Below are 26,034 nucleotides of genomic sequence, written 5' to 3' on the forward strand. Positions count from 1 at the left end.
GGGCAAAATTTGGATACCCTAGTTGAGTCATTATTCTCTGATGAATCTCTTGGTGACAGCCTTCGCCCCTATTGTTCTGAGGTGAGCCCCGTGGCAAGAAATGTGAAGGCAAGAAACAAAAGAATATAAAGAAAGGTTACGAAATCAAATTCAGTTAAGGCAGGGTTATTGTCCCTCCATTCCGCCTCTGCCGTCCTCCAGTTGGGATTGGATTTGGCAGGAAAACAACACCCGTAGGACAGCGGATGGGGTTCGGGGCAGGTTCTGGGGGAGCCCGTCCCAGTGGGACCCTCGTGGCCCAAACAACACCAGAGACAGGGAGGAGGAAGTTTATCATCAATTCTTAACATTTTATTTCTTTACTGGGTTAAACAAGGAGCAGAGAAAACCTCGGCCCCAAAATACAACAGAACTGAAAGCATTACAGGTACAGAGACTATTGAACACAGAGAGTAGTAGGATAATATTTTAATACAACTGAATTATAGCATGGGATTGTGTTTTTGTTGGGTTTTGTTTGTTTTTTGTCAAACCAGTTTGGAAAATAAATGTAATAGGAACTAGTGCAAAAAAGTTCTAAACATGAAGCACAGTGTATAAAATGGCATAAGAAAACTGTCCCCTCAAGGACACAGTCACTTTCTTATGACAGAGGGGAGAAAGAGAAACAGAAGGGGGGTGGGAACAGAGAGGGAGGGTCGGGAGGCGGAGGAGGAAAGCTGGAAAGAAAGAGAAACCGGGCAGGGAGATTAGAAAGAATATTTTGACTTCAGCAGTATGTTGGTTTGAGTTTCACCACCACGCACTGGAAAAGGACCTTGTGGTCGGTCTGAGCTCTGTCACCACCGACATGGCACAAGCACTTGAGAAGGGTTCGGTCATGAGCAGCCTGGGCACACGTGGGCACAGCCCGGGTCGGGTCCCCACGAGATCCCCCGAGATCCCCCCGAGGTGCCCCCGAGGTGCCCTTGTGCCCCCCAGCACCCCCAGCCCGGGCAGGGAGCCCCAGCCCGGCTGCCGGACCCGCATTCCGGAGGGAGAAGGGCACACGGGCAGGGATTTGGGGGCTTGTCATGCTCTCCCTTAACACATCCCTCCTTGAACCATGGAGTCTGCTTCCTCAAGGACCCACACGTGGAATTTCTTCCCAGTTCACACTCCCAGGCACAGACGGGAGCGTCTCCCTTTTGAAGGCATCTCGTAACGATGTCCGAGCACCGGAGGCTCGGAAAAGCTGGATTCAGTTTGGTTTGGAACAGAAAACCAAACTAAACATCCATCAGAAGGATGGCTGGGGATTCCCAGGAATTCCTCCCAGGCAGAAGCACCTCTGATTCCCACAGGGGAGGAGGTGTCCCTGCATTCCCAAGGTGTTATCCCAGCCTGGAGCTGCCCTGGTCAGCCAGGCCTTGCTCCAGCCTGTTCCCACCATGGAGCCACTGAGCCTCCTGCCCTGGAGAAACTGGCTGGATGCTATTTTAGGGAGAGCTGGTTGGAATTCCTTACAAATTGCTATTCTCTCCCAATCCGCTGCCGCCTGTTCCAACTGTGTGAGCAGAAAAAGTGTGATTGATTTTTTTTTCCTTCGTTTTCTTTTTGGAAAATGAAAGGTTTTGTGGGAAAGGCCTGTTCTGGATGCATTTCTCAATTTGCAAAAAAAAGAAAAAAAAATTGGTCATAATGATCAATCTGGCTTGTTTTGACAAGTTTCAAAATAAAGAAATCACCGTCTGGCTCAAAATGTCTTTTTGTTTTGCAACTCGGGCACGTCCAGTTCCCAAATACATTTAAAAATGGCAAAACCAACCCCAAATTTCATAAGCCAAACTTAATTCCTGGGTCTTTTTGTTGAGTTTCAGTTTATAACAAGCAAAGCTGTTGACTTTCTGGGCTGAAAAAGGATCATCCTAAAATGCTAACGAGGCTGGAAACTGCTCCTAGCCTTGTCTGGAACACAAGTCCTGGAGATGCAGTGCAAGGAAAGATGGAGGGACGGGGCTCAAGAACTCATCCATCTCCTGCCCAGGCCTGTGAGAGGGGCTGAGAGCTTTGATAAAACCCCAACAACTATTACAAGTTAATTTTTTTTAATGATCCTTAATTAAAGATGGTTTATCCTCCACCACAGCATTCCCTCTGCTCCCTTCCTCCCTCCCAGTGCAGGCTGGAAGATCACCTAAAGAGCCACCTGGACCAAGAATACCCAAAAATTGCTGCCAAAACCCCTCAATTCCTTGGAATGGACTTATGGTTGGAGCTGTGCAACCCCTGAGCTGCTCTGACCTGGGAGCTCTAAGTAGGCTCCTTTTGGGGGGAAAAGGGGTGAGTTTGGGGGTTGTGTGATGTTGGTACTTCCAGCTGGGATGCCCATGAGCTTTGATGGCCTGAAGTAGACCATTAACATCCAACCTGAACACCAGACATGGCCCTTCCCAACTTTTCCAGCATAATTTAAGAGAGATTTAACCCCCAGGGATGGGAAGCCCCAGGGCAGCACACAAAGCTGATACATAAAATTCCCTGTCCCATCACATTCCAGCAGAATCCAAGAATGTTTCTGTCCTGACTTTGTCTCTTCCAATCCCTGCAGACATTCCTTTCCAGGGTATGTGATTAGGATGAATCAGAAGCTGAAGGTAACTTGGGCTATTGGACCTCACCGCACGGCTCTGTGGAAATCATGGAATCACAGAAAGGTTTGGGTTGGAAGGGACCTTCAAGACCATCTAGTTACAACCCCTGCCATGGGCAGGGGCAGCTTCCACTACCCCAGGCTGCTCCAAGCCCTGTCCAACCTGGCCTTGAGCACTTCCAAGGATGGGGCAGCCACAGCTTCTCTGGGAAACCCAAATATCCATCACCAAACCTCCACACTTGGTGCCACCAGAAGAACAGGAGGGACCTGCAGAGCTCAGCAAGGGAAGCTCCATGGCATTGCTCCAGCAGATCCTGCCCCAGGAGCAGCAGATATCAGGGATTTTCCCTTCCCAAAGGCAGGAGTGTCTCCCGGCATCGCCCGCAGTCCTGAGTGGCAGTGAGTGAACTGCCCTGACATCTCCTATTGAAGCAAAGCAAAATGTGTTGAACAAAAACCATTTCAAGATGTTTTCTGAGTGTTGCCAAGTTACTCAACATGTTCTGCTTTAGTTGTCAGATGCTTTCAAAGCGACTTCCCTCACTCGGAGCACGAATGGTGAGGGTTCTCCCTGGGAATCTTTTGCCTGGGGCTACCATAGATCTGTATTTTCATAAGAAAAAGGCTCAACCAATGATTAATCTTTCCCAGAGGAATCGGGGCCTTTCTTTGGGATTTTTCTTCAGTTATTTTTAATTAATTTGTACAACTGGCAGCGACATGAAAGTGCAAAACCCAGGAATAACGATGTGGCCGGGCAGGACCCGGCTCCTTTTGCTCCTGCAGTCCTGTCTGCACCTGGATCCTGCAGGGACATCATCATCCCTCAGCTCCCCAGGGATGAGAAACCCCCTCACCAGGGAGGAATCACTGCTTCCCCCTGGGAGTTTTCTCCCAGCAGGAGAAGTTTATCCACTGAAAGAAAGGTTGAGTGTTACATCTTAATTCCAATGTGGGGCACCTTCTTAAGGGAGAAGAGATAGGATCATTGGATGAAAAGAAGAAAGCCCCTTGGTGTTAAATTCCTGGTGGGATAAATGCATTCAGACCTGGGGCTTTCCAAGGTGGCTGGGGGAATGTGGCTCTGCAATGGCCCCTGGTCTGGTGGACACCGGGCTTGGGGTGAAGTGTACCTGCCTGCACAGGGCAAAGAGCCCCATTCCCTGCTTAGCCAGGCACATTCCCTCCTTATCCAGGCACATTCCCTTTTTATCCCCTCCTATTGTAATAAATGCAATGCTGGGGGGATGAAGTGAGACAATGTCACCGTCTGCTCTCTGGGCCGTTCTCCTGTGGAGCAAAGACAGAGCGATCAGGGATGGAGGATTAGGAAGGTTGTAATGTCAGAGCAAAGGGAGGATTTTTATCCGACGGGCTCCATACACCGCTTCCAGCTGCTCCGGCCTGCTCCGGGAACAGCCTCGTCTGGATCCGTTTAAGGAGATTGGCAAAGTGTTGAATACAGCATATGGTGCCCTAAAACCACAGAACTTATTGACAGCAGCCCAGACTCGCTAAATAAAAGATCTCCTTCCAAAGCCTCACTCTGTGAAGACTCAGCACTTTCCTCCCAGTCGCACAAGGTAAAGCCCCAGCCCGGGCTCTGCATCCCGCGCGCTCCCGCTGCCCACCCATGGCACCTCATCCCTGTGGGAACACCTCCTGGGACCCACTGCCTGGAAAATATGTGGGTCTCCTACATATTTTTCTCCTACTCTGCCCTGCAGAGTCCCTCAGGCCCAGTGGATGGGGCTGAACATTCCCCCAGTAACCACCACAAGCACCCCAGTGCAGAACTGTCTCCGCTCCCTGACTCATTGGGATGCAGCGCGTGCTCTTGGCTCCCAAGGGGAAGCCTTCAGCTCACATTAGGGAAGGGGAAGACATTTCTCACAGCTCTCAGGTTATCCCAGCAAAACCCTGCCAGCCCCCTGATGATAACTTGGGATATTGGACCTCACTCCTGCAGCCCTGTGGAAATCATGGAATCATAGAATGGTTTGGTTGGAAGGGACCTTAAAGCTCATCTTGTTCCACTCCCTGCCATGGGCAGGGACACCTTCCACTATCCCAGGATGCTCCAACCTGAACACTTCCAGGGATGGGGCAGCCACAGCTTCTCTGGGAAACCCAAATCCCCATCACCAAACCTCGGTGCCCCTAGAAGCCCCCAAGCCCAGCTGGGCGCTCCATCGCCAGCAGGGCACAGGGGAGAAGGGGCAGGGAGAAGGACACACATCCCTCGGGACAGTCCCTGGGCCAGATCTGGGATCTGGACGTGGTGCAGGGACCGAGCCGGGGCCACCCCGCGCTCCCAGCACTGCTCAGTGTCCCAGCACACAGTGAGCAGGGCCAGTGAGTCAGGGCCACTCTGACACACCACACGGGCTGTTCTCTCTCCACACGAGTCGCTCCGAGATTGGACGGAGCCTATCTCCGAGAGAGGCGCCTGGAATCAGCTTAACTCTTGGCAGGACACGAGAAATCTAATTTCCTCCAGGATGTGGCCGTCTGGAGGCAGGCATGGGGCTGTGCTCCCTCCCCTGGCCTGCCCGGGAGCTTTTGCTCCTCGCCAGAGCAGCTCCACAGGACACTGCTCACGGCAATCTGAGGGCTCGGATCCCTCTTTGTGGAACTGCTCCATGTCCAAGTTCTCAGATCAGCGTAAACTAGGCTGAAAATATAAGGATGCCATGAGGAGTAGTAAAGTGAGAATCATCCTACCTTTTCTGGATAGCAACAGAAAGGAATCTGTTCAGGAAACACTCTACATTTTCCATGAGCGTCACCTCTCCCACTCCCAGAACCACGGGACAGCAGGATCACAGGCCTCGTCTCTGCAGGACTTTGGTTAACAGGCAACTGGTAGCGTGTAAACATCACCCCAAAGCTCTGAGATTCAAGTCAAAGCAGGAATCAAACATTCAGCTGCTTCTCAGAGCCTCTTTGGTCTGGAAATGGGCTGGAGATGTCAGGAAACCTGTCCTTCCCACGAGATGCCCGGTACTTCCTTCTTCCAGCTGGGCAGGAAGTAGCTTTGCTCATGGGGCTCTGCTTGGTTTTGCTTCAATTCAACGGACCAGAAACCACAAAACTCCTACAGTCCTCAACACTGGGACTTCTCAGACCCTTGTAGGTATTTGGGATTGGTTCAAACATTCCTCCTGCTCCACTCCTGCCTCCCAGTCGGGCTGCAGCGATCCACCCAGGGCTGTAGGTTCCCCATCAAGAGGCAGCCTGGAAAGAGAGGGAGCATCCCACCTCTTCTTGGAGCAAAAAGCAGGTCCACATCCAAACCATGACCTCATGCTAAAATGCCCCCTCCTTCTTCCCTGCCCACCCCAGGACAAACCCTGGTCCCTGGTGCCCAGCCCAGAGGGGCAGTGCCATTCCCCAGGCACTACCTCACAGCGTGCACACTGGGAACAGCTCTGGTGGGTGGGTGGAGAATTGGGAATTTCCTAGGAAATGATCTGGGGATCAGATCCTAGGGATCTGATGTCTGTTTGGGGCTGAATCCCTGGATACACTGAGCTCAGGTTAAAAACATCCCAAGTGAGTTGAATGAGACTGCACCAGCCAGCACCTTGCCCAGCTGAGTCCAGCTGTCCCAGCTGGGCTCCCAGAAATTTCCTGATCTGGAGGTATCCATGGATAGGAAGTATTCACAAAAACTCTCCTCCCCAGCTGGGCTTTGTTAGTGTCTCTTTTTTTGTGGGGGAGACTCTCTCTACAAACCAGGTTTCTCCAGCTCTTTTGCCCAGTCCTCCTGCCATCCAGTTGATGATTTGTAGCTGGGAAGCATGGAAGAATGCCTTTGGGATGCCCTGCATCCAGCTGTTACTCCCTCCCTTAGCCTGTGCTGCTGGAGTCACATCTCCCTAACTCCTCACAGAAACCAGTCAAAAAGGACAACAAAAAAGGTTACACCAAATCATCAGGACACTTGGCAAAGTGGGATGTGGGAATGCTGGGGATATCCCTCCTGCTCTGTGCCTCCTCCCTCTCCACCTCCTCGCACAGAGGAGCAGGAAAGGCAAGGCTGGAGGAGCAGGCTGGGATGCAATGAGACCAACCCCGAGTGGTACCACAGTGAAGTGTCACAGCATCCCACTGCTGCCCCAAATCCCCTCAGCAAGGGCAATGCCACACCCACGATGCTGCGCCCCACGAGGGTGGTTCTGCCTTGAGTTGGTGGGTTTTCCCTGGGATAGGAGTGGGGGGGCAAGGCTGTGCCAGGAGGTGCTGCCCCTCCTCCTGCTCCCTTGGGATTGACAGACCGAGGAGAAAAGGAACAAGGGCTGGGCCACCCACCAAACCCTGGCATGGTGCGGGCGGGGAAGGCACGGGCGCCCAAGGCACTCGGGGCAGCAGCTGGGAGACACTCAGGAGTCCCACAGGGACCCTCCTTCCCAAGGGACCCCCTGCCCTCCATCCCCCCACCCCCATGCCGTCCCTGCCCGTGCCGGGGCCGGGAATGCCGCGCTGCCCCGCTGCCACTGACCGAACCCTTCTCAGCGCCGGGTCCCGCAGCCCTGTGCGCGTTAGAGACTCTTCATCACGGGGATGCCCCGCGCGAGCAGCTCTTGGGGGGTGTGTGTGCGTCACCCCCAATCCCGTGCCTCCCATTGGAGGAATAGCATGTGCCCCCCTTAGTGGAAAAAGATCTGGTGTTCTCCGTGGAGGTTGGCCCTGCCCTCCATGTCACTCGTCCCGTGCCACACTCTCCTCCAGGGCGGGCAGGGCCTCCAGGCCAAGCCCCCCGGCCGCGCCGCCGCCGCCGTGCACACTCGAGAAGGACACCATGGTGTGGAGAAGCATCAGGACCAGCACGCACAGTCTGATCCTGCTGCTGCCGAGGCGAGACCCTGCGGAGACCGGCAGCAAGGACGGGGAGCGGGGCTGGTGGTACTGGTGGTACTGGTGGTGGTGGTAGAGATGGTAGTGGTTCTGCCGCTGGTGATGGACGTGGGGGTCGTGGCGGTGGAAATGGAGCGACTCTGATGCCGTGGATTTGGGGGATGTGTTGTCGTTGCTGTCTGAGGGGTGGTCGCAGGAGTCCCATTGCACCTCGCAGCACTTGGCCTCCTCGTCGGGCAGCTGGTTCTCCAGCAGCCCTGCAGGGAGGAAGAGGAGGAGGAGCAGGGGGTCAGTGGGAGACTGAGGACGGGGCTGTGGACGGAGTGAGCCAGGTGGTGCAGGGTGGGCAGAACCTGAGAACCAGGACACCCAGAGACCCCCCAGGACTGACCCCAACAACTGTGAGCCTGCACAGACGAGCAAGGAGTGCTCAGGGCTCCCCAAATCCTGTTCATAGTGGTTCAATGTCCCAGTCCTGCTTTAATCCATCACCTCCAGCCCCTTACATGCTTTAGCTTTCAATCAGAGGAAGGACTTTCACTTCCCATGTTAAGATGTCGCTGTATCCCCATTAACCCCTCCCGCTGCACCCCCAGGATGGCCATGTTTCCACACTCCACTTCCTTCCACTCTGCCCCAAGCCTCCCAAACCCAGCATGTGGCTTGTGACCCGCCCTGTGCCCCGCTCCCAGACCTCCTTACCCGTACAGATGAAGCCAGGCAAACCTCCATAGATCAGCTCGTCATTGTCCGGTAACACAAAGGGGCACCTGGTCTGCACCTCCAGGCAGTATTGCTTGCATGGGATCCGCTGTCGGCACTGTTGTTGGGTCACGTTGAAGTACTCGGAGCACAGCCAGGCCTTGTAGACGGCCTAGGGGAAGCCACCAAGAGGGACTGTCACCTCCCCGAGCTGGGGTTGCTGAAGCCTCGCAGAGACACAGGGTGAAAGGGGAAGGCAGAACTCCCAGCCCCTATGAGAAATGTCTGCCAGGCCATTGGGGTCACTTATTGAACACTGATCGATTAAAACAACTCACTCAACTATCAGGAAGGTGGAACTCATCCCTCTGGCTAAATCCACCACAGAAATAAAGCTAATTACCACATGGAGTAATGTCTCCTGCAGACAGGCACCGGGACAGACTCTGCAACACCGGTGACCGAAGACCTCAATCCATCATACAAAGATTCCAACGCTGCTTTTCACCTGTCCCAGAGCACCTTCCTCCTCCCTGAGACACCCTGCTGCTCCCCTGGGCAGGGGGAGGTTCTCCCTTCCTCTAAAGTGCTTTGGTCCCTATTAGCTCTGGATGTGGGACATGGGACAGCAAAACAGACCATGGGCTGGTCTTTCCTGGAAACTTCCTGCTGGAAAGGCTGCTGGCCAGAAGCAGTTGGCACTGCTGGGATGCAGCACATGCAGCCGCTGCACCTCAAGACCTGCTGCCTCTCTCTCTGCCACCAAATAACATTTTCCTCACCTTCCCCACCTGGCCATGGGGGAGATTCTCAGTTCCCAGACATGTGGAACTTCCTGCTGTGCCATTTCTTTTGGAACCCACTCATTCTACAGGGATGTTCTGACTCTGGGATGTACCAAACAGCGGTACAAATGTCCCTGTGTGCTCCGCTCACCTTCCTGATGCTTCGGGTTGTGCCTGGCAACACTTCCATATGGAAGAGCAACCTGGGGGTTCACCTGTGACTGCAAGGCTGTGCCACGTCCCCCACTTCTCCAGCCTGTCTGGTCTCTGGTTTCCCTCTTCCCTTCCACCCTGTGTGTGCTCGTGACCCTCCCAGCTGGCCGAGCACAGCCCAGATGGCTTTGCCTGCATCCCCCTTATCTCCCCAGCATTAGGTACATTCCTGAATCCCCCTCATCTCCCCAGCATCAGGCACAGTGGAAGCTGTTTGTCTCCGCTGGCTGCAGCAGGGAGGGAGGGAGAGCTCCTGTTTCTCCCGGTGAGCATCATTCCTCAGGCTGCAAGAAAGCCACGGCACCCCTGGGAAGGGCACCCCCTCCGTGGTGCTTCCAGCTCATCTAAGAACTCATCTGGGCATCAGTGATAGCACTAGGGTCATTCCATGACCACATCCAACTTCCTTTGAAACCAGCTGGAAAGGACTCCCCATGATTCAAAGGGAATGAGCTTCCCTCCTCGGCGTGCTTGGAGAAACCCCGTGCTCCTCTTTTCAGTGGCATTTTCATTTTCTGGAGGCTTTGAAACCATCAGTTCTTTGTTTCCCCATGTTTTCCATAGATCCTTATCATCATTTGTTTGGATCATGGTGGTGCCTCAGGATTAAAGCCGGTTGGGAAATTCTTGGCAAGTTATTTTAGTTTCTTTTTTCCCCTGGAAAATGCCAAATCATGAAAACCAGAGTTTTCACGGAAGCGTGTTAGTTTTGGTGAAACTTTCATCACAGAAAGTTTAATGGGAACCAGGACATGATCCACGGAGTGAGCATTTCAGAGCAGTCCCAATCCCCATGGCCAGGGTTTTCCTCTGGGATGTGGCAACACAGCTGTGGTCCTGCTTCTTCTCCCTGTCCCACTGGATGTTAATTACTGGGACACAGTGGAACGGCTCCAGAGAAGGAACCAGAGTGTGAGGACACAAGTGGGAGGGAATATTTCAAGCTCTCAGTCTGCATCCCTACACCCAGCCCCATCTGGGACAGACACCCCAAGTCCATCCCTCCAGCTTAGCCTGTTTTCCAGGCCTTGTCTGGCTTAGGATAAACATCTCCATCAGTGGGACTTCCTCGTGTTTCCCAAGGAGGTTGTTTTACAGCACTTATCTCGCTGCCTACAAGTTTTCCTTCATACTTGACCTACATTTTTCCATCCAAAAGTTCACTCCCTTCAATCATTCCAGACACCATCCCTCTCCCTCCTCTCTGTTTACACATTTCTAATATTTGCAGACGTATCACGCTCCCCGTTAGTCATGACTCAGGCGAGCTCGGCTGATTTACTCACAGCATTTCCTGCCCGTCTCCCTCCCAGCTCCAACTCTCTCCCACGCTGCTTCCCAGATCCCAGTCACATCCACAGCTCCCACCTGGGGACACGTGCAGCCTGGTAAGAAGGGATGCTACGCTGGATTCTCTAGCAGAGACTGTGGGTGTCACTGGGGCTGTCCCAGCTCCAGTTTTGGGCTGCAGTGACCCACAGGTGGAAAGGGCAGCTGGAATCGGAGATTCCCAGAGCTTGGCAGGATGGAGCTTGGGCTCATCCCGCACTCCTGAGGAAACACAGCTTGCACAAGCGGACTCTGCATGGATCTGCACGTTTTCCATACAAAATGTTTGTGTCGATTCCCATCAGGGAAGTCTAGCAGAGGGCTGAGGTCACAGAAAAGGATATTCCCAGGAATGTAATGGAAATACGGAGTGAGAGGCTGCAAGGAGCTGGTGATACCACCAGAGAGGGCAGAGGAGGTGTGCTCATCCAGAAACTACTTCCCTTTCCCCTTTCCTTTCCAGGGCACTCGCCTCCCCAGAGGGAAGCACCGGAGCCCTGGTCCCAGTCAGCCCTTGCCAGGCTGGGCTGCGGATCCTCTGGAATTCCCACAGCTCTGCAGGATGGAAATTGCTCACAAATAGAGACAGCAAAGACCTGCTGGTCCAACAGCCTGCCCCACTCCACTGGGATCATGCTGATGTGGGCAGATCTCCAGGAGACGCCGGCCACCCTCCCGTCACGCATCCGCAGGGATCCTGTCACCGGTCAGCAGCAAATTCCCTGGGATGCTCAAGCTTCTGGTATCTCTGAGCTTACCACAAACATCCTGCTTTACCTTATTATAAAGGACATGTGAGAATTTAGGATAGGAGGAAATTTATTCCCTGCTTAGATCAACAAGGAAAGCTCCCTGTTTTCCATCCTTGCCCTCTATGGATTCTTCAGGAAGCAGGTTGGGTTGCAATCAGTGTTCCTTCCATTCTTTCTGGTTTTGCTTTTGGCAGATCTCCAGCCTGGCCAAGTAAATATAAGTAACCTGAACTCCAAATAGCTCAATTTTGGTGCCCTCTTCCTGCATTTTTAGCTCAGAGGACTGGCTGGATGGCTCCGAGAAAGCACATGGAGTTTTGCTGCCCAGGAAAGGAGCCAACTTCAGACACCCAATTTATAAGGGAGGAAGAGGAGGAGGAGGAAGAGGACAGGCTATTTGTCTGCATCAGAATTTTGCAGGTGGGATGAAATACCCCATCATAAAAGACATTAAAAAGATACAACGTGAACTGGATTTCCAGTAGCTAATTAAGCTACTTGTCTGCTTGCACTTCCAGCAGGATCTGGAAGCAGCAGTTAGAGGAATGGCCCTTTCACAGGGAATTCTGTGCCAAATGGAGCTCCTTCCTGCCTGCACTCTTCCCCCTGCCTCCTGGATAGCATTCCCCACCAAACAGCTTTTCCAGAGACTTTCTGTGTCCTTATTATGTCTGCACAAAATAATATACTAATTTTTAAAGTAATTTGGCCACTTCAGGGCCAGTCTAGTTGCTGCCAATACGTTGCAAAAACTGGCATTGTCTGTTGAACCATCCCAGCTAAATTTTAGGACAATAAAGGAGCAGAGATGGAGCAGCATCCTCAGGATGCAACACCTTTGCAGAGGATGCAGTGCTTGGGATAGTTTGGATGCTCTCTGGGAACATCAGCTGTAATTAACACAGCAAACTGTTGTTGTCCCATATGAGCAGGAATCAATGCTTGGGAAGTTTCCCCAAGGAAAATCCTGCTAATGGCCCAGTGGTAACAAACCCTTCTCCTTAATTATAGGCAGGGGCTAGGGCAGCATTCCCAGCCCAAATTCCACTTCTCTGGAAGGGTGATTTGCAGACTGGAGGGGGAGGAGGACAGAGAGGGAAGCAGGGAGCTCTCACCTACAAAATAACCCTGGAAGGAGACCTGGGAGAGTGCTTGGGCCAGAGGCTTTGGATCACTCTGGAAGCTGGGCTCTTCCATCATGACTCTCCTTCCTTTTCCTCTTTGAGGACACGCTCAGATCTCGCTCACTCATTCCCAGCTTCCAGGTGGGATGAGAGGAGAAATCCTTGCCTGTCCCCTCCAGACCACCAGCTGGGAGCAGCCCCCTCCCCTCCCAGAGCAGTTCCCGGGACTCACATTTCCATCCTGGCCTGAGATGAGCATCTGGAGTGGCTGTGCCTCATTAATCTTGGACACAGGGAAATGAGTCCTGCTAATGAGCTGCTCGGGCAGCTCTCCAAGCTCTGGCACATCAGAATGCAGCGCGGGAAGCAGGACAGGCTGGGGGGGAAAGAAGAGCTCCTTTGGATGGCAGAGGATTAAGGGAATGCTGAGGTCCAGGGCTGGCCAGGAGGAGTCACAAACACAAGCTTCAATGTCCAATTAACACTGTATTCAATTACTGCCGCCTGCAACTTGGGCACGAACAATGTGGAGCTTTAAAACAGCTTTTTTTCTTCATTTTTTAAAAATTCTCCTTGCTATGGGCTGTTCCATCATCATCTCTGGAACAGCTAGGTTTTTGGTAACTTCTTTGATAGTTCTGGAGCTGTGTTATCCCTGCCTTGTCACAGTCACATGCTCCGGTTTGGGAGAGGGGGGAGAAAAACCCCAACCCCAACTCCAACCCCAAAAGCCAACAACTGCGCACGATTATGGGGTTTGTATTGTTTGGACTTATTTTTTTTAATATAAAGTTGACTTTGGCCTGGTGCTGACAGCTCTGGAGCCGCAGATCCTCCGTTTCCCACCCAGGGGAGGTGCGGGCCGGGCGCCTCTGCCCATTGTACCCGGCACCGGGGGGCATGGAGGGGTGGTGGTGAGGGCACCGCCACGGACACTGCCAGCAGGAACGGCTGGGACAGGGAGGGGGGCTGGCTGGGAATGGCGCTGGATGCACACGGGCCGTGGGGTGCTGGGAATGGCACTGTTGGGAACACTGGTCGCTTGGCAGCATGGGTATTCCTCAAACACTGCTGGAAACTACACGCGGAGTTTTTGGACTGGCATCCTGCTTGCCCACCAGGGCCAGCTGGCATGTGCCCATGCTGGGCTCTCCGCTACCCTGCAGCCCACCCCTCTCCAGAGTTGGTTTTCCCCAAAATTCTCTCCCAGCCATCCCATGGCACCAGTGGGATCCCACCTGTCATGCGCCGTGCTGGGGCACAATGGGCACGGGGGGCACATGCCAGGTCCAGCACTGACCAGGCTCGTCCTCAGGGAGGGTCCTGGGCAGTGGGATCCCCTCTGAACTCCCAAGCCAGTGCTTCCCACCCACATTCCAGGACCAGACCCATGTCCTGTGACCTCACTGATGAAGTTACTCCCAAATTACCTGGAAGCAACTCGTCAGGGGTACCCATTCACCACCTCAGTGACTTCACGAAGCACCCGATAGTTTTTACCATTTTAGCTTTAAATCCCAGTTCTTGGATTAAGGACACTGTCCGAATGCTCCTTCTTTTAGAGGGAAAAGCCCAAAATTCCTCCCTCCAAGCTGCTCAAACCCAGTTTGAGACACACAACACCCCAAGTGCTCATTGTTCCAAACTAAGAGAGAACAGCTTTAAAGTGTGACACCCCCACACCTGACACACTCAACGGCCAGGTAACCCTCCTATTGCACAAGTCACAATGTCAGGGAGCTCGACACACACCTTGGGAAGAACTGGAGTGGGAAAGGATGGAAGAACCAGCATCTCAACCTGCCTCTGTGACCACACGCACACCATCAGCACCCACAGGCGCTGGGCTGGGGTAGCCCCAGGCAGGGGTGGCAGTGCCAGCTCCCAGCCCTGGGAATGCTCCCAGCCCTGGGAATGCTCCCAGGGGACAGACACCACAGTTACAGCCCCACTGCTTTGCTCATATGCTCACAGCACCGAGGACTGCAGAGGCCAGGGAAAAGCCTGGTCTCATCCCAGCAGATGCCATGCTTCCCTTGGAACAAACCCAGGAGGAATAACCTGTAACTGTGGTTGTACCAGAGCAGGAAGCATCCTCTGGAACAGTGGGATTCACTGGATGGCCCTCTGCAGCCGGGCCTGTGCTGAGGGCACAGGCCACGTGGCATCCCAGCATGGCTGTGCCTGTGTTTATTGATTAATCCCACTAATTAATGCCCAGCTGGATGAATGGGAAGGCGGTGACCACTGCCAGACCCTCCTGCTTTCCACAGCCAGTACCTGTCTCCGTGCTGTCCCAGGTCACCCCATTTCCTTGCCCAGCAGTGTCTGCAGCCCCTTCCCTCCCAGCCCAGTGCAGCCTGGCCCTGGTGGCTTTGCAGCCAAGGGGATCTGGATGCAGATTATCCCTGTGGTGCAGCCCCCAGTCCTGCCCGACTGCTCCCGCAGACTCCAGCCCATTGCAGGAGGCTTTTGGTACCATATCACTGCTAGAAAACATTACAATTCCCATTACATATTTCTGTTTCATCATTAAACTCCAGTTTGGGACAGACACATCCTTTGTCCAAGGAGGAGGAGGACGGGGTGGCAGCGCTGTGCTCACAGCTGCACACAGACCCCAGCTCTCATCCCGGCATTCCTGATGGCAGTTCATTCCCCCCCTTCCCACACTCCCTGGCGGTGTCTGGGACACTGTTGCCCAGCCATGGTGGGCTGCCCGTGGGCACTGCTGGCAGCCCCCAGCAGCAGACAGTCCCTGTCCCGAGATCCACCTAATTCACAGCAGCCTGGGAGCACAGCGAGGCCGGAGGGATCAGCATTCCCACGCCAAGCGAGGGGCAGCAATAACTCCAGGCTGCTGCTTTGTGCTCCCCTTTCAAAAGAAGGGTCTTGGCTGGGCTTTAGAGGAGAAGAGCAGCTCGCTGGGAAGGGGAGGCCAGATGGGAGTGTGAAGGTTTGTGTGGGAAGGGGATGGACACCGTGAGACTGGGACAAACAGCCAGTGGCCAGGGAGTGAGCAGTTCTTTTTGGCATCTGGAGGAAATGTCCTTCTGTCTCCCCTGTGACACTGCATGGCCATGGCCCAAAGGCGGAGGTGTCCCAAGGTTGTCAGGAGGTCAAGCCTCCAGTTCCAGGGCCTCACCACCCTCTTAGTAAAGAATTTCTTCCCAATATCCCATCTAACCCTGCCCTGTGGCAGTGGGAAGATATTCCCCCTTGTCCTGTCCCTCCAGACCCTTGTCCCAAGTCCCTCTCCAGCTCTCCTGGAGCCCCTTTAGGCCCTGGAAGGGGCTCTCAGCTCTCTCTGGAGCTTCTCTTCTCCAGGTGAAGATCCCCAGCTCTCCCAGCCTGGCTCCAGAGCAGAGGGGTTCCAGCCCTGGGAGCATCTCTGTGGCCTCCTCTGACTTGCTCCATCAGCTCCATCCTGTACCCATCCCTCACCTGCCAGGTCCTGGTGAGGCTGCAGGTAACCAGTGGGTTAGTTAGCAGCCCACCCTATCAGCCCAACTAACTAAAAATTAATTAAAGACCCCTATGAAGTTGAAGAGGACTGAGTTGGGACAGAGGGAAAGTGAGGTCCCTGCAATCCATTAGCCTGGCTTGAGGAATTCACTCCCATTAGATACTGCTGCAGCCAGGAGCTTAGCAGGATTCAAAAGTGGATTAAACATTAATGCAGATAATGAGAACATCCTGTTACATTAGATAGGATATAAAAAAATAAAGGCGAGACACTTCAGTGCCACGAGCCATAAATTACCCACCAGCTGATGGGGGCGAGCAAGAAGTTTCTCTGCTCATCCACCTTCCAAGGAAGTGCTGAGGCTGGAACATCATTTTGAGGAGGGTGAGAGTGCCCAGCCCAGCCAGGGGTCATGACAGGGCTGCCTCACACCCATGCCCATGGAAGGGCCCGATCCTGCGCTCTGCCAGGAGCCACTTGTTCTCACTCGAGTGAGGCATCCCACATGGAACCACTTGGCACGAGTGGGAATGGGACAGGCAGCAGGAGGAACGTGGACCCTCATGCCATATTGTGCACCCCACAGAAGGGGTGAGCAGCAGGATCTGGCCCGTCCCAGCTCCCTCATGCAGCCAACAGCAGGGAAACAGGAGCATCCCAGCTCCTGGGCAATTCCCACAGTCAGAGAGCGTTACACAGTCTCTCACATCAGTGCTGGGGCTGTTAAGTGTAACAGGTCCTTGCAACCACCTAAACTTGTGCCCAGAGGTCCCTTAAATGCAGGAAAAGATGATTTCTAGATGCTTATCACCACTCCTGGCAGCTCCTACTGATGGAGACACAGAACTGGACATGGCTCATGTCAGACCTGAGAGCTGAACCTCTGTTTTTTCTATCCCTGGCTGAACACCACTTGCAGGAATCTCCCAGTCCCTTCCAGGGGAGGAAAACCCCAGGATAACCCTCAGTCTCAGTGGTGAGCAACAGGCAGATGCTTCTGGTTGGCATCACTCCTCAGGCAGCAAGCCCCAAGGGATGTGCTCCTGCAGGGAAACCCCATTCCTGCTGCTCTCCCCTAGAGCAAGCCCAGGACAGGCTGGGGCTCTCTGCTCCTCTTCCTCTCCTCTCCAGGCTCGGTCTCCTGTGCCAGCCCTGCCCATTCTGCCTCCCACTCCCAGGCCTGGAGCCAGGATATGGGCAAGCCTTGGGAGCTGATCCTGGGGATCTCCCAGCCACTGCTGCCTGCCAGACCCTTGGAGACAACTGGCACACAGAGCCTTGGGAATGCCTGCCTGGCACTGTCACCCACATGGCAAACGGGCGCAGAAGAGAAGTAACGAGTCACAGGGCACAGAGGTGAGCAGAGGGGTCAGAATCTTTGGGAGCACTAACACAGAGAGACATGAATTCCAAAGCACAGTGGGAAGCTTCATTATCCTTTGCAGACTGGAAGTGCTTTCCCTGCATTCCCATGAGCAAGGAGTGTCTGGAGAGCTGCCCCATGCTCTGAGCCAGTCCGCCATCCCGGCAGCTGCTGGTGCTCCCTGATGTCTCATTTGAACAGGAGAGCAAGGAATGCTGGCAAACAAGTAACACACCACAGCAGGAAAACCCCCCCACACAGAGACTCCTGCAGAGGCTGCCTTGCCAGCCAACATTGCCCCCCCCCACATCCAGCTCCACGGAAAATTACACTGAACACCAGGAGCAGGTCAGGGAGAGACCCAGTCTGGAGGGGGTTGAACTTGGCACTCCTATTATGTTAAACACAAAACCAGAGCTCTTTCTCTCTCCACACTAGTCAACTCTTCTCAAACTGAGTCTGTTCAGAAAATTACAAGACAATCTGCGCTTGTCTCCTCTCCCTCCATGACCACCAGCAGTGGGATCAGTACAGCACGGTGCCTGTGGGCACAGGGTGCACCAGGCTCCCCGTTCTGGGCAACACAGGCTCTGGCACAGTCCTCACCAGGAGAGCCCCCATCCCAGCCACTTCCAGTCCCCCTTCTCCAGCTCTGCCTTCACCCTCCTGCCCCTCCACAGCCTCCACTCACCAGCAGCGCTGCAGAACTGCTGTGAAGGGATGTCAGACACGTATATCTTTTACTCCCCAGGGGATGAGCAGAGCAGGTGGCATTTTCTTCTCCAGCCAGGACCAGGAGCACCAGGATGCTGATACAGGCAAGGCTCTGGAAAGCCAAAACCTTGCCAAGCAGTTTCATGCTGCTTTTTTAACACAGTGGCCACATCAGCAGCATCTGGGGGAGCCCATGCTGCCAGCACTGCTCCTCGTTGGGACACTCCAGGAGCACGGATGGGAAAGAGAGGCCCCAGGGAGATGCCAGGAGCAAAAGTGGAGTGGGGAAAAGGAGCGAGGCCAAAGTAGCCGAGCCTTCCCGGGCACAGGCAGCTGCCGGCTCTGCCCGCAGGAGCTGGGGCTGGAGGCAGCGTGGACAGATGGCTACTTCTTGCCCAGGCAGCCTCTGTGCCTCATTCACAGATTTGCTGTCCCTGAGTCATTGCCCTTCAAACGACAGTGGAGCCAAGCTCCTGCGTGAAGCCAGGCATGAGTCGCATCCTAATGGCATCCTGGTGACAGCAGGAATAGCCCCTGGCAGCCAGGTACCTCCTGCCTCTGCTGCCTCCCACCCTGGTAGGCAGCTCTGGAAGCGGGCAGCAGAGGAAAAGCCCCATGGGGCATCTGTGGAGGCAGGCCTGGAGCTGTGGCATGTTTTGATGAGACTCCTCTGTGTGTGGTCCTTGGGACTGCCCAGCAGTACCAGGGTCAGGCCAGGCCATGTGTGATCAATCCTTGCTGGGCACAAAAGGCTCCTTTCCTGATGGAAAAGAATCCTGTCCCCAGGGAGGGATGAGGTGAAGCCCTTTGCAAGGGCAGGCCCAGTGATGTCATGGGTTCAGAGCATCCTCTTCCCCCTCTCAGTGCCCTCTGTGGGGGGTTTCTGCCTCCTCTCTCCTGGCAGTGCCGGGCTGTGGGGATGGCTGGCAGTCAGCACCAGCACATCCCTCTGTGTGTGGGGACAGCACATATTGTTACCTGGGATGAAAAGCAGTGTGGCAACGGATGTGCACAGCAAGGGGGACCAGGGAGCTGTGTTATTTTCCTGGGTCACACATTTTGTCGATGCCGTCATGGACACTGCTGAGCTCCGACTCCCAGAGCCTGCCCACACCCAGCAGGACCAGCTGGATACTTTCCAAAAGGCATTGCCAGCTGCTGAGCCTCCTCCAAGGAGCTCGTTCCACCTCGCTGGTGAAGCCCCCATGCCCACCGTGCTCCCAGGAGAACACAGGTTTCCATCTGGCACGGGCGGCAGCAGCACAGCCGGGAGCACAGGGAGCAGGAACAGGCACCACCATCACTTGTCGCTACTCAGTGACAGTTTGACGGAGATGGATCTCACCCTCCCTCACGCTCATCTCTGCACCATTTGCCAACCTGCCTGTTGCTGCACGGAGACCTGCTGCTGCCTTAGGAAAATTCTGGGTTTTCCCCGAAGCACCACAAACGCGAAGGGATGAGGACCGACAGACAACATGGACTGACGGACAACAAGCGCAAAGCAGGCAGCCAAACACCACCCAAATCAGCAATAAATCCGCCCATTCACACCCTGACCTCCACACCAAACTGGTTCATCCCACAGAACTTGTGTGGGTCCGGCCTCCAGCCCACCACACATTCCCAGGCAGCTTGAGATATCTCAACCCCAAACAAAACCCAGAACTGTCCAAGCACTGGCTCAGCACCCCCTTCCCACCCAGTTGGCAGCACTGCCACACATCCCAGGCACTGCTGGAGCATTTCTGACACTCCAACACTTTCTTTACTACAGAGCAAACTCCTTCCATCCGTTCAGTTTTTGGTTCTTCTGGTTTTCCAAGCTTTGATCTTTGTTTTCCAGCATTGAGGAGACACCTGACACAAGGCACCAGAACCGGGCCGTGCCAGAGGCTGCAGCCACAGCACTTGCACTCTGAACCCCACAAGCCCAAATTCTTTATACAATTTAATCCCACCTTTGTTCAGTGCTGAAAATGACTCCCTTTGCTCCCATGCAATGGGTGGGTAATGTAGAGCCACACACTCGGCTAAGCCCGTGCCTGTGCTGCGCTTGCTCAAGCTGCCAAATGACTGCGCTGATCTGCTGGAATTACTTTGGAATTTACTTGGGAACCTTTTTTCACCTCATGAAATGTCAGTAAAGCTCCACCTCAATGGCCAGGCTTGTTCTGGGGGAGAACCTGCAGGTGCAGCTCTGGAGCTGAGAGGTGTGTGCGAACAGCCTCTCCCCTCCTGGGTGCTGCTGCTCCTGGAGCAGCAAATGCTGCAGAGGGGACCGGGTCCAAGGTGCAGCTTTGCAGTTACCCATCAGTGGATTCTCTGGAAGCCTCAGTATTAATGTAACCCCCCAAAAAAGCACAAGATTTTGGTTAAACCACTTTTACTGTGGGTCTCAAGGGACTTTCCCTCCGTGCAAGGAGCCATCCAGGCTCAGAGCCAGAGTGCAGCAGGTTGAGCAGCATTTTGGATAAGCCCAGCCCAACCTGAGCTGCTTTTGTGAAGGTAAAATGCTGCTTTGGTTCCCCCAAGAGGCGTTCCTGGCTCTGGGATAACCCCAAGACATGGCACTCCCAGAGCTCCCGCCCCAGCAGGCTAGTGTTTCCAGAGGATGCTCCGGAGGGAGGGATGCTCCACAGAGATGCTGATTGCTGATGCTATTCCTGGCTAGACAACAGCCAGAAAACGGGACCCTGGAGGGTGCTGAACCCAGGCATTGTGGATTTGCTCCCTGCTCGGTGTGGGCTGTGCCAGGCACGATGCCACAGCAGGAACCAGCCCCCATCCCTCACCACACCATCCGCCCGCCCACCACGGGGAAACACCGGTAAATCCTTGGGAGTGAAATCCTGCTCTGCCAGGCTCCCCGGGAGGTGCCAGGGAAACCAGAGGTGCAGAAGCAGGTCTGCCCGGGCACAGCGGGATCCAACAGCCAGGGGCCCGCGCACAGAGAAACCTGGTAATCTAATAAAATCTGAGATGCTACAGGTCCTGTCCAGCCCGGCCTGCCCAGCTCTGCTGCCAGCCCCGGCCTGCAGCTCCTGCCTGTCAGCCCTTCTCTCTCCACAGCTTTGTTTCTTGCAGCCTAATGAGTCCTTAATTCAGCAGGCTTTGTCCCATAGATCTTGATTTGCCCCTGGACTGGAGGGAGGGGGCACTTTGGGAGCACTGTCTGTGGCAGCTGCTGGGGCAGGAGCCAGCACGCACAGCTCTGCCTCTGCAGGAGCAAAGCTCTCATCTGGGAGCCGAGCTGGAGCAACACCGCTCTTTCCCTCCTTGGAAACAGGGAAAAAAGGCATAAACCAGCCTTAACAATCCCACAGGGCATTGCTTTGCAGGGACAGGGATTTCTCCCTGCACGAAGTCCTGCAAAGCCTGAACCAACAGCTCATGTGTTGCTGCTGCCCTGCATTTCCCAAGGCACATCTGTCTCCAACATCCATATCCCCAGGCCATCACCTCCTCAAGCCCTTTTGGGGATGCTCTGACGTGTCCCCACTCAGTGCATGAAGCTCATTGTGTCCTGCAGTGACAAAGGGTACAAGTCAGGCAGGAAGAGGAGATGGAGGTGGCCAGCAGCTGCTCCAGACTCACTTAGTGACTTATCCCTCTTATAATCAGAAAACGCAACTATTTTCCACCTTTTATCCACATCACCCCTAACTAGCACCATGACCCAGCAGCTGGCACTCACATCTTCACTGCAAGAGGTGAAACATATTTGAGAAGATGGATGGACCTCGGGGACCCGCCTCCCCCTCTCCATCCTGTCCGCAGGGTGCCAGAGCCCTGCCCACAATGTCCCCATGAGAGCCAGACCCCCCAAAATCCCACCAAATGGGAAATGCAAACAAACAATAAACCCCAGAAATGTTCCTTCACAGTTCACTGTCTCTCAGCCACTGGGATTTCTGCTGTTAGTTCTAGGAGTAATAAGTAAAACATTTCCAGAGTGTGATTTGGAAGTTGATGGTGCTGCACAGGAATAACAACGTTTGCAGAAAGTGGGATCTGCCCGGGAATGATCTCCAAGCAGAAAATAAAAAGGCCTGGGAGAGCATTACAGCAATGAGTAATCTCAGCAGTTGAATTACACACAGACCCCACCATTTCACAGGATTTCTATTTCCCAGGGAGATTCTGACCCAGCCTTCCCCAAGCTCTGGGCACAGATGGATCCAGGATTCGGATGTTCAGGATGCTGTTTCCCCTCCCAGCAGCACCTGCCTTTCCCACACCAAACCTGGGCACAACCCTTGGGATGATTTATTAACAGGGAATGAGGTATCTCCTGAAACCAACCCACAAGACTCACCCAATTCCAAGTTTGTAACTTGGGGTCAGACCTGCTTGCACGGCACAGAACTGGCAGCTCCGGTGGGGCTTTTGTGGTTGCTGTTGTTTTAAATGAGATGGAATAAAGGGCCAAAATCCTCGGAGTGGTTTGGCTGCCACAGAGCTCCCTGTGTGCTGTTTATTGAGCCACACTTCTTCGGAACAAAATTCCAGAGGGACATGTGGCTCTGCAGAGGGAAGCTGTGTGCAGGTGACCTGGAGCTGCTGTGCTTCCCTACTTTCAATTTTCCAGCTGCTGTTATGGGATGGGAGGGTTGGGAATGGGAAGCAGCACTAACTCCCTGTACACAGCCCTGCTCCCACAGTCCTATGCCCCAGAAATATCCTTTAAATCCTGTTTCCCCAGCTCCAGGGCTCCTGCAGCCAGAGTCCCACTGGGAGGGCTCTGCAGGAGCCTCTCACACTGGCCGAGCTGCCCCTGCCACTCTGTTTTCCTCCACCATCTCCTATTTTGCTGTCATTTGCTCTCGGATGTCACCATCAAGCTGTATCTCTGCCATCCCTCAGGATTGGGTATTATCCAGCATCTGGATGGGAATTACAAACTCAGGCTGCTTCAAAAATCCCACCAGCCACATTTTTTCCAAGGCAACGAGGAACTGCAGCCCCTGCTGAAGTCCAGAGAACTGTAAATCAGGCCAAAACTCGCTCATCAGCATAAGGCTGGATGAGTTTGGCATTAGCCTCGTTTCACAGATGGAGAACAGCCACCGAGAGGGAAAGGTTGAGACTCGTGGGTGTGAAAGGCTGGAATAAGGCACCTAAACACACAGTGAAAGACCTTAAATTAAGAAGCCTGATTTGCACAAGAGACTGAAGCACACGGGAGCTCCAAGGGCTCCAGTTGGAGCCCGCAGACTCAGGTAACCTCATGGAAATTGCCCCGCAGGTGGCTCAGGTGAGCACACACAGGTTGGCCCTGCTGCTCATGCCTCCTGTTGCTTCCCAAGTGCCGCCTGTGGGATGCAAAACTGGTGCTCTCAGACGCTCTCGGGATGCACCAACGTGACATGGAGCCAGTTTTGGAGGTACAAGTCCTGCCACTGCCTCCAGTTCTGCATCTCCCAAGCTTGTCTCCTGCTTTCCCATCAAGGATGTTAAGACCAGGGACACTTAATGAAGACTCATCTGAGCACGGATTTGTTTCTACCTACTTTGGAGTCCATGGGAACATCTCCATGCCCAAGACCCAAAGGTAATGATTATTTTCTGATCTCTGTTCGCTTCTCTCTCTGGGTCTCTCGCAGTACTCAGCAGAGATGGAAGCTAAGCCTGAAGCCGGGGTGACTCTACTCTACCAGACACAGCATGGGGACACACTGCTCCTGCTGGGCCCCCGGGAGCAGGAGCAGCATGACGGACAGCGCTGAACTCCCTGTGGAAGCAGAGCAGCGGGACCAAACCACTCGGAGCAGGCTGAGTACTACATCCCTCGGAAACCGCAGGGAGAATTTGGGCAAGCAGATTGCAATTACCTGGCCTGGCACGGGCCCAGAGGGGCAGCTCTCGCTCCTGTCCAAACCCAGCTCCTCGCAAAAGCGACCCTGGAGTGGCAGTCGGGATCTCACCGCCGTGCCCTTGGTGAAAGACACACCTCGGTGTCCCCAGCGCTGTGTCCGGGTGCTGCTCCCACCCTTTCCCAAGGCATGAACGTCACAGCAAGCACTGCCCATGCTGCCACCTCACAACTCCTGTCCCAGAAGAGCAGCGGTCAAGCTCTGTCCTCTCACTGGGGGGAAGCTCTGCCACTGTCCCTGTGGGGACAATGCTGTCACACACCCTAAGACATGGCTCCAAGAAAGGGAAGCAGGTTTAATTATCGAGACCATTCTGCTTCCCAAAGGGAATGCACACAGGTGAGTCAGGTAACTTGGAGCAGGTGGGGATTGGTGGAATCAGGGCTCCCAGAAAAGGATGGGAGCATCCAGCAGAACCACACTGGGGGCTCCTATGGAGACCCAACCACGACTCTCATTTGGGAGAGGTGGCACCGTGCGGAGCTTGGTCCCACTGGTGCTGGGAGAGGCAACCAACCGATCCACTTTTGGAATATGGACAGTGCCCCGGGGCTGGGGATGGTCAGTGACACTGGGGGGAATCCCAAAGGGGGAACACCAAGGGGGGATGCACATCCCAGCATCCCCAGCCCGGCTCCCTGCGGAGAAGGGGTAGAAAAGCTGGAAAACAGCTGCTGTGTAAGGGGAAAGGGCCCCAGCACCACAGTTCATCTCAGGTCACCACTTATCTAATGACAGCCAGGCAGAGCCCTGGGCTGTCCCAGGAGCAGCAGCAGGCCTGAGGCAGCAGTGAGAGGCACCATGCCTGCCCCAGCCCGGGCAATGTGTGCACACCTGTGCACACGTAAAGGGCTGTGGGTGAGGCTGGCAGGGAGCGGGGTGCCAGGACTGGGGTGTTGGGAGTGGAGTGTCAGGAGCGCGGTGTCGGGAGCGGGGTGTCAGGAATGAGGTGTTGGGAGTGAGGTGCCAGGAGCTGCCTGTGCATGGACAGGTGTGATGTGTGAGTGCTCATTCAGGCCAAGCCCTGCTTTGCTTTCTTGCTCCCACTACCCCGTCCCAGCCTCCCTGAGGGCTCCAGACTGAGGGCACTGGACCACCGCTGCCGGGAGGGGCTCGGGGGGCAGAGGGAGACCCCAGCCTGTGGGCAGGATGGCTGTGGTACCCCCACACAACCGAGCCCCCCGTGGCTCAGCTCAGCTCACCCAGGCTGCCCTGGGGACCCCGGGATGCTCCGTCTTACCTTGCAGTCTGTCAGGCAGGATCTGACCGAGTACTCTTCCGATTGCAAGTACTTCTCCAGCAAGAGGTCGAACTCCTCGTATTTTTCCTGAGCGTGTTGGTCCAGCCGCTGGTACGCCTGGACACAGCTGCTACAGGCCTCCCCGCCCAGCGCCCCGGCCGCCGCCACCACCAGGTCCACCATCAGGTTGTCCAGGCTGCAGTCCAGGCCGTCCGGGCCGGCCATCTCCCGCAGCAGGTCCCAGATCGTGTAAGTATCACAAAAGGAGAGGTTGAAGTTCCTGAAGTAAGCCTGCAGGAAGGTCCTCTTGGAGGAGGGCGAGGCGAAGAAGGGCGCGGCGGCGGCGGCGGCGGCGGCGGGGGGCGAGCGCAGGGGCGCGCCGGGGGCCCGCGGGCGCTGCGGGGCCAGCAGCCGGGCGCACGCCGAGTCCAGGTCCCCGCGGGCGGCGGGGCAGGGCCCGCCGGGGCCGCGGCTCAGGTTGCCCAGCAGGGCCTCGCAGCTGCCGCCCGCCGGCTCGGCCGCCAGCAGCGCCCGCGGCCCGCGGCCCCGCGGCCGCTCCCGCGCGCGCAGCTTGGCCCCGGCGCAGAGCCACAGATGGTCGGAGAGGAGCACGGTGAAGAAGAGGAGCGAGGCGAGCGAGAGGCGCCATTTCTGCGCCCGCTCGGGGTCGGCCACCGGCTTGTCGCTGCGGCGCGGCGCGCAGCACACGGCCCCGCCGGCGGCGCCCCCGCGGGGGGACATCCAGGCGCCGCGGATCATGCCCCGGGCGCGCGGGCGGCCGGCGGGCAGCGCCGCGCTGCCGCCGCTGTCACCTGCCCCGCGCCGCCGCCATGCCCGCGCCGCCCCCGCCGCGCCGCGCCGCCCGCCCCGGCCCCGGCCCCGGGCATGCCCCGGCCCCCCTCACTCGGCTTTCCGCTTGCCCCGGCGCGGGGCCGGGGCCGCGCCGCGCCCGCCGCCGCCGCCGCCGCCTCCTCC

General features: G+C 55.4%; 1 protein-coding gene across 1 annotated transcript; it reads right to left on the reverse strand.

Moving 5' to 3' along the window:
• Positions 1-329: 329 nt before the first annotated feature.
• FAM155B (family with sequence similarity 155 member B) lies at positions 330-25,821 on the reverse strand. Its single transcript, XM_032702015.1, has 3 exons — positions 25,060-25,821; positions 8,198-8,369; positions 330-7,752 (listed from the first exon to the last, which is right to left on the reverse strand). Exons 1-3 carry the CDS (start codon positions 25,816-25,818, stop codon positions 7,340-7,342), a joined length of 1,344 nt encoding a protein of 447 aa, XP_032557906.1. The 5' UTR covers positions 25,819-25,821; the 3' UTR covers positions 330-7,339.
• Positions 25,822-26,034: the final 213 nt, after the last annotated feature.

The sequence above is a fragment of the Chiroxiphia lanceolata genome, chromosome 14 (assembly GCF_009829145.1).
Source record: "Chiroxiphia lanceolata isolate bChiLan1 chromosome 14, bChiLan1.pri, whole genome shotgun sequence".
Lineage (NCBI taxonomy): Eukaryota > Metazoa > Chordata > Aves > Passeriformes > Pipridae > Chiroxiphia > Chiroxiphia lanceolata.

Excerpts from the sequence above, each read along its gene's own strand:
- FAM155B (XM_032702015.1), bottom strand. The coding sequence starts at position 25,818 with ATGATCCGCGGCGCCTGGATGTCCCCCCGCGGGGGCGCCGCCGGCGGG. Across the intron at positions 8,370-25,059 it reads CCTGCCTGACAGACTGCAAG|GCCGTCTACAAGGCCTGGCT; the intron begins GTAAGACGGAGC and ends GGCTTCCCCTAG. Across the intron at positions 7,753-8,197 it reads GCCTGGCTTCATCTGTACGG|GGCTGCTGGAGAACCAGCTG; the intron begins GTAAGGAGGTCT and ends TCCTCCCTGCAG.